Source organism: Carlito syrichta, unplaced genomic scaffold (assembly GCF_000164805.1).
Source record: "Carlito syrichta isolate Samal-C Ts95f unplaced genomic scaffold, Tarsius_syrichta-2.0.1 Scaffold121019, whole genome shotgun sequence".
Classification (NCBI taxonomy): domain Eukaryota; kingdom Metazoa; phylum Chordata; class Mammalia; order Primates; family Tarsiidae; genus Carlito; species Carlito syrichta.
The window spans coordinates 24293-32614 of record NW_007065115.1 but is presented as its reverse complement, the minus strand read 5'-3'; the positions used below and the strand labels follow the sequence as shown (position 1 = coordinate 32614).

Genomic DNA, 8322 nt, shown 5'->3' with positions numbered 1-8322 from the left:
ATCTGCTGAGCAGAATCTGGTGATGAACAGCTCCAGGGCTGAAGGAGCAGGTGTAAAGCTTGAGCTTCCAGGCAGGGACCAGGGTTGCAGCAGGCCCTAGAGGATGAAGGCCAGCTGGAGCCGGAAGCCTGAGACATGGATCCAGGGTGCCTCGCATCCAAGGGGGCAGGTTGAGGGCTGGCAGGTCCCAGGGAATCAGGCATGAGCAGGCCTGGCCACAGCAGGTCAAAGGCTGCTCGCCAGTCCCAGGACTCAGTCCCAGACCTCTTCACACTGGCCTAGCCTGGGCCCAATCCTGAGCTGCCTGCCTCAGGATGGAGCCCATGCCTTTAAGAGCCTCCCCTGTCATGCCAGAAGCCACCAGCAGGCTGTACTCATCCAGGGGCTGCATGGATAGGGCTGTGGTGGGCTGCAGCAGGGAAGCTGGGAGCCCATGGGCCACCTGCTGGGTGTGGTTGTCTGACCAGGGCTCTGGCTTTGGTGGCTGCTGGGTTTCGGAGAGATGGGGACTCAAGGGAGGTGGGGGCCCCCAAAATCTGGCCCACCTCTGAAGCAGAAGGTTGGGGTTGTGGCAGGCAGCAGTGGGCAGGAAGGGAGAGCAGAAAGGATGTGAGAGGGGCCGGAGCGCAAGTCCAGGCTAACAAGACACAAACCCCTAAGGGGGCACAGGCAGGGTGGAGGTGCTGAGTGACCCAGAGGACCCTGCTCTCTTCACACCCCTCCCATCCCTGCCACCACAGCACACTGAGCAGGACCTGAGGCCCTGGGACAGAGGTGGAGGAGGCACAGACTGAGCCCCACAGGTGCTGCATGTCTCTCCACCCACCCTGGCTGCCCTGGCTTTCCCATCCGGGCTATGCCTGCCCTTCCCAGCCTCCACTGCCCAGCCCACAGCAACAACACGCACCAGGAGCCCACCTAACACCCACTGCCCAGCTTCCACCCCTGACCAGAAGGCTGACATTGGCAACCCCGAGGGCCAGCACAGGCAGCTCTGCCTTCTGTGGGTTTGACCTTTGTCAGTACAGACGCCCCACCCCAGAAGGTAAGGGGCAACAGGTCTCTGCAAGGGGCACCTGGAGGCTCTCACAGACAGAGGCACTCAGGAAATGGACTGACACAGGTGCAGTCGATGGAGACACAGACGACCCTGGTAGAGACCTGGGAGGGTTGGAGGTAGGACACAGGGAGGGCAGGGATGCATGGCTGGCAGCCACTCCCTGGCCAGCCCTTGGGCTTATAGCTCAGATCCCAAGTCTGTGTGGTGCATGAGCATGTTCAGTCCCCACGCCCCCAACATTAGGACCCCTCTCACATTCCAGAAGGCAGAATGGTATGGCAGATCCAGCCTTCTGGGGCCTGTCCCAGGCCTGGGTCACTGGTCTATCCTGGGGGGTGTCTGTCATTCCCAGAAGTCTTCTTTTTTTTTTTTTGAGTGGGAGTCTCACTCTGTTGCCCAGACTGGAATTCAGTGGCCGCTCCCAGCCACCGCAGCCTCGACCTGCTGGGCTCCGGCGATCCTTCCGCCTCAGCCTTCCAAGTAGCCGGAATTACAGGCATGTGCTACCATGCCCGGCTGATTTTTTTGATTTATTGTAGAGCTGAGGTCTCGCTGCCCAGGCGGGTCTCGAACCCGCGGGCTCAGGCAATTCACTCACCTCAGCCTCCCAAAGGCGTGGGATTACAGGCTGAGCCACCGAGCCCAGCTTCTTTTGTTTTTGAGTCAAAGTCTCACTGCGTTGCCGAGGCTGGAGTGCAGTGGCACACTCACGGCCACCCCAATGTCAACCCACTGGGCTCCAGTGATTCTTCTGCCTCAGTCTTCCAAGTAGCTGGAACTACATGCACATACTACCATGCCCAGCTAATTGTTTATCATAGAGACAAGGTCTCACCAAGTTGCCTGGGTTGGTCTCGAACCTGTGGGCTCAGGCAATCCACTTGCCTTGCCCTCCCAAAGTGCTGGGATTACAGGCTAAGCCACCGAGCCCAACTCAATCATTTTCTTATAGTATTATAATTGTTCAAGGTCCACTTAGGAGTGAGAACATGTGATACTCAGTTCTTTGTTTCTGTGATACATCACTCAATGTTTTGTTTGAATTGGAGTCTCACTGTCACCCAGGCTGGAGTGCAGTGGCATGCTCATAGCCACCACAGCCTCAACCTGCTGGGTTTAGGTGATCCTTCCGCCTCGGCCTTCTAAGTAGCTGTACTACAGACCGCGCCACCACAACCAGCTAATTTTTGTGATTTATTGTAGAGATGAGGTCTCACCAAGTTGCCCAGGCTGGTCTCAAACCCCCGGGCTCAGGCAATCCTCTCCTTGGCCTTCCAAAGTGCTGGGATTACAGGCTGAGCCACTGCGCCCAGCCCCCAGAAGGCTTCTTAACCTCTTCTGAGTCATGCAGATTTGTGAGAATTTGATGAAACTCATGTCACCTCCTACCAGAAAAGAGCAGTTTTGGAGATTCAGGGTCAAGGCCACGTCCAGACCCCACATCAGTCCTGTCTGGCCTCCCATGTGGCAGGAGTGAAACAGTCTGACTCCCTCAGAAGTGACTGGCATGGCTGGGATTCCTGAACTGCTGAGGCCACACACAGCCCCTCCTGCTAGCCAGGGGCACCAGTGTACAGCCTGTGCCATCTGGTAGCCCCAGGTAGTGGAGGTCAGGACAAGGACACTTGTTCCCACCACTGCAAACAGGAGATGGAACTAAGCCTGCCAGCCCCACCCTGCTCAGGCCTTACCCCCTCCACACCAGGCCCAGGTCCCTTGGGGCCCCAGGAGGCTGACACAGGGACCCTACTGGTACCAGAAGGAGCACTGCTTAGCCTGGGGCCTTGGATGGGTGGGCAGAACCAGAAGGTGAGAAGGGAGAAACACTGGGTTCTGGGAACTGGGGACATCCTGGGCACACACACCAGTAGGGATCCAGGCACCGGCAGCAGATCCGTTTGATCAAGTTCTAGGCTGTAAGCATAGTTGTGGAGGCTATGGCCAGGACACATCTGGGGAGTGGGACCTGGACATAGTGTGCTCAGTTTGGAAAGCTGGGCAGAGTCTGTGGACCCCAAAGTTGGAGCAGGACTGGCGGAGCGGTGTCTCCTGGTAAAATTGACTGGGACAGGTGTGATGGTTCACATCTGTAATCCCAGCATTTGGGAGGCTGAGGCATGAGGACTACTTGAGCCCTGGAATACAAGACCAGCCTGGGCAACATAGTGAGACCTGTCTCTACAAAAATCGTTTTAAAAATTGAGCCAGGTGTGATGATGAGCACCTGTAGTCCCAGCTACTTGGGAGGCCAAGGCAGAGGGATTGCCTGAGCCCAGGGGTTTGAGGCTGTGGTGAGCCATGATCCTGCCACTGCACTCCAGCCTCGGTGACAAATTTCTGACTGCTCAGAGCAGGGATGTCACACAAGAGGACCAACGTGTGGGGGATGTCAGGACATTGGGCAGAGCCCAGCAGGGACAGACAAGGGGTCTATCAAGGATGCTCCCCAGTTCTGACTCCAGGCTGGCCCTGGCCCTCACTGGCCTCCCATGGTGGGACTGCCAGGCGCTTCTGCGAGTCTACCATGCAGTCTAGTTGCATGTTCCCCTGGACTCAAGTCGCTAAACACAGCCCAGACACCATCAAGGCAGTCCTCAGGGGAGCCCACCAGCCCTGGGTGATTCTCTAGGCCCAGGTCTCTGGGGACACAGATGCCCACCACGTCCTCCTCCACATGCAGCTTGGGTGAAGACACAGATGCCCACCACGTCCTCCTCCACATGCAGCTTGGGCGAAGCCCTCCCTGTTTTCCCTGAGAGAACTGAGTGGGCCGTAATGCTCAGGACTTACAGGTAAGGGTGGAGGAAGGGGTCACCCCCAAACCTCAGGGCAGTAAAGGCCTCAGCATACCTGGCCCAGCTTCCCTCTGGGAACCAGACCCGGAGGAGCCAAGGTCGCAGGCCCCCAAGTCCCTGTGGCCCCATCTCCTGCACTACCACAACAGGATGGTGCTGACAGAGGCTCCTAACTCAAAAAGCTGCCACTAGCCAGGCTCGGTGGCTCAGCCTGTAATCCCGCGCCTTGGGAGGCTGAGGTGAGTGGACTGCCTGAGCCCGCGGGTTCGAGACCCGCTTGGGCAACTTGGCGAGACCTCATCTCTACAATAAATAAAAAAATCAGCCGGGCGTGGTAGCGCGCACCTGTAGTTCCAGCTACTCAGAAGGGTGAGGCGGAGGGATCGCCGGAGCCCAGCGGGTCGAGGCTGCGGTGGCCGGGAGTGGCCACTGCACTCCAGTCTGGGAGACAGAGTGAGACTCCAACTCAAAAAAAAAAAAAAAAAAAGCTGCCACCAGAGGGCCAGCCACAGGACCCTTCCCAGTCCTTCCAGAGCCAGACCACAGCCTCCTTTCCCCCACCTGCTGTGGAGAACGTTCCGAAAGGCAGAGATGTGCAATGGGAAGGGACAGATCAGCACCTGGCTGCACACTAGGAAGCCTTCAGTGACACTGGATTGTCTTCCTAGAAAAGAAAAACCCCAGATGGAACCTCGGTCTCCACAGCTAAGCCAGGCAGGGTGGCCAGAGTCAGACAGTGCATGCATCCCACCAAAAAGAACTCCAGTCCTTGATGCAAAGAGGCACACGCACAGCTTGTCTCAGACTTTACTCACTCCTGAATGCACAAGCACAAGGAACACTGCCCAGAGCATGGGGCCCACCAGGTAGGGGCCACTGGCCAGTGCCAGACCTCTTGGGGGTTCCAGGACAATAGGTCCCTCAGGGTCCCGCTGAGCCAATCCCAGCCTGGGGGCAGAGTGGCCTGCACACAAGAAACAAGATTCACCCACTGCCCAAAGGTGGCCCTCCCAGCCACCCAGGCCATGTCCACAGTGCGAGGGGCCCAGCAAGGGTTGCAGAGCCCAGTGGTCAGCACAGAAGGGCTGTGCAGTCACTTCCCGCTGGCTCTCTTCTGCACAACCGCAGGCTCCGACAGCGCCTGCTGCTGCAGCTGCCTGACCAACTCCTCCATGTAGACCTTGAACAGAGGGACAGGGTCCTGCAGGGGAAGGATCATGGTAAGGCCCAGGGCAGCAAGAGCAGCGGAGCTCTGGGAATGGGGGCCACTGCTGCCCAGATACGCAGGAGTAGAGACAGGAGAACTCAGGCTGCTTGGGCTTGGCCACAATGTCACACAGGCTGCTCGTCACCCTTCCACCCTCAACCTGGGGGCACACGCAGTCCTGTTTTGGGGACACAGGAGTGGGGGCACACAACAGTCCCCTGCCTTGGGGACACAGGAGTCACACACCCACCCCTGGGCTCCTTGTGGTCACAGATAAATAGTGCAGAGGGAATAGAGCGCCAGCTACTGGGCCATGGGTGGACTTCCTGTTCTACCACAGGCTCCACACCTCTTGAGGGAACAAACACAATAAGATCCAGGAGGCTGGGCACAGTGGCTCATGCCTATAATCCCAGCATTTTGGGAGCCCAAGGTGAAAAGACTGTCTGAGTCCACAAGTTCAAGATCAGCCTGGGCAACCTGGTGAGACCTCATCTCCACAATAAATAAAAAAAAAAAAAAAAACTGGGCTCGGTGGCTCAGCCTGTAATCCCGTGCCTTTGGGAGGCTGAGGTGAGTGAATTGCCTGAGCCCGCGGGTTCAAGACCCACCTGGGCAGGCGAGACCCCATCTCTACAATAAATCAAGAAAATTAGCCAGGCATGGCAACATGCGCCTGTAGTTCCAGCTACTTGGAAGGCTGTGGGGAAGGATCACCGGATCCCAGCAGGTTGAGGCTGCGGTGGCTGGGAGCAGCCACTGCACTCCAGTCTAGACGACAGTGAGACTCCAATTCAAAAAAAATTAAATAAATAAATAAATAAAAATTAAAAAAATATATCCAGGCATAGTGACGCATGCCTGTAGTTACAGAAGGATCATCTGAGCCCAGTAGGTCACGGCCGTGGTGGCCGTTAGCATGCCACTGCACTCCAACCTGGGCAACAGAGTGAGACTCCAACTCAAAAAAAAAAAAAGGGCCGGGCTCGGTGGCTCAGCCTGTAATCCCAGCACTTTGGGAGGCCGAGGTAAGTGGATTGCCTGAGTCCACGGGTTTGAGACCCGCCTGGGCAACATGGCGAGACCTCATCTCTACAATAAATTAAAAATTAGCCGGGCGTGGTAGCGTGCACCTGTAGTTCCTGCTACTCAGAAGGCTGAGGCCAAAGGATCACCGAAGCCCAGCAGGTCAAGGCTGCGGTGGCCAGGAGCGGCCACTGCACTCCAGTCTGGGCGACAGAGTGAGACTCTAACTCAAAAAAAAAAAAAAATACAGGAGATGCTGAGGAGCCAAGGAAGCTCACAGTGTTAAGACCCCACTCTTCCCCCAAGGGGCTTGGGGCAGGAGAGATGGGGACCTTGAAGTGTGGGAGTGAGCCATGTTCCTCTAGAAGGGCAATGTGCTCTGTGCACAGCGGCAGCTCCTCCCCACATCTGTCCAGGGCCCCTCCAAGGCAGCACACCTTCCCACCCCGGCTGCCAGCTCTGGGAGAGTGGCAGTGGCTAGCACCCACGCGTGCCCACCTTTTCCTCCAAAAGCCTCTGCTTCTCCACAGCCTCTTCCAGGGTCAGGCCGACCCACTCTGCCTCCTCCTCCGGGATGACAAACTCCTGGGTAGGCAGAGACAAAGGGACAGTCAGACCCAGGGCCCATTGCTGGGGCCCCAGAAACAGGAAGCCTGGGCAAACCTCACCTTGTACTTGTCGTAGATGGCCGCCCTCCGCTCAGGGTCATCGGGGTGCAGCTGGGGGTCACAGCGGGCAAGCCTCAGCAGCATCCCTCGTTTCAGATCCATCCCAAACTTGGAGCAAAGATCCTCCTTCGGGGTCTGGCAGGAGGCTCATATGGAACCAGGTGTGACAGCAGTGCCCTATCCACCCCACCCACCCATGGGGCTCCTCTATAGCAGCTGGTGGCCCCACACCAGGCTCAGCCCAGATACAGGGATGGGATCAGGACACAAACATGTCCAACAGCAAGGAGAAGGTGGCTGTGCTCACCCAGATGCTGCAGGCAAGTCAGCTAACCAGCGGTGGCCCCTCCTGCAGGCAGAGAGCACCCACTGGGGCCACCCAGAAAGGGATGCGGCCCCATTCTGCTCTGCCCATGACCCTCCACCAGAGAGCAGCAGGCCCCAAGTAGTGCTGAGCCAGGCCTCCTTGAGTCCCACGGGCCTCGAAACACGCTGTGCACTGCCTTGCACGGCACTTTCTCACCCCTGCTTGCCTTGAGAATATAGAAGTCAAACCCATAGGCCTCATCAATGAGGTCGAGGGTCCGCATGGTCACCGTCACTGTGAACTTCTTGTCCAGGATTTCACTGTAGAACTCACGCCCAAACAGCTGTGGCTTCCACAACTTCTTTACCCTCTTGGAAAGCTGAAGGGGTAGAGACCCCATGAGCACTGCTGCTTCTGCCTACGGACCACATGGGGCCCAAGACACCTTCCCAGTGGACTGGGTCTGTGGAGGCCGCAGCTGCCCTCACCCCAGCCAACTCAGCTCCTTAGTCCTTGGCGCAACGTTGCTAGTGTGTGTTCCGCACAACTGTTACCCCACGACACCCCAGTCACCCCATCCCAAACCAGGACGGCATCAAGGGTTCAAAGGTAAAGAAGGCAGCCTAGGAAGCCTCGAAAACATGTGGCGCCCAGAGGGCAGCCCCCGCAGGACTCCCTCCACAAGCAGTCCCAGGAGCTGGGTGCTGGCCCTTGCAAATCTCCTGAACCTGAGTGCGACTCCACCTTCTTAACAAAGAGGGGAGCAGCGCCTCACAAGTGCCACCCGAATTAAGCAAACGATGGCAAGACTAGCTGGCAGGGCTCCGCCCTCACCTCCCACCTCCTCTCAACACGCAGGCCTCCTCCTGGCTTACATCCGGTCCCTCCCCACGCCAGAGCCTTTGCGCGTGGTGTCGCCCGTCTCAGGACGCCCGTGGGCTCGGCAGCGGGGCCTGCCAGAAGCGCTGTTCCTCGCTGGGGGCACGCTCCTCCGCCGGAGCCGAGCCCCCCGAGGTGCCACGCCCTCCAGGCCCTCGCGGCCGTGCGGCCTTCCGCGCCCACCTTGTCGTTGCCGACGTAGCGGTGGCCCAGGATCCAGCCTTCGCCGCCCCAGAGCCCCCGCTGGGCCTCCGGAGGGTAGTAGATGGGGATGGGCACGTCCTCCACGCGCTCCCGTTGCCCGTTCTCGGGGTTGACCTTGAACTTGGCGTTATGGGGCCGGTAGTGCACAGGGGCAGGCGGCCGCGCCTCCTGCAGGG

At 58.3% G+C, this 8322-nt stretch overlaps 1 protein-coding gene across 1 annotated transcript; it reads right to left on the bottom strand.

Annotated features, from left to right (window-relative positions):
• Positions 1-4644: 4644 nt before the first annotated feature.
• On the bottom strand, positions 4645-8316 carry MRPL28 (mitochondrial ribosomal protein L28). Its single transcript, XM_021707616.1, has 5 exons — positions 8126-8316; positions 7290-7442; positions 6757-6891; positions 6587-6673; positions 4645-5056 (listed from the first exon to the last, which is right to left on the bottom strand). Exons 2-5 carry the CDS (start codon positions 7344-7346, stop codon positions 4949-4951), a joined length of 387 nt encoding a protein of 128 aa, XP_021563291.1. The 5' UTR covers positions 7347-7442; positions 8126-8316; the 3' UTR covers positions 4645-4948.
• Between the last annotated feature and the right edge of the window lie 6 nt (positions 8317-8322).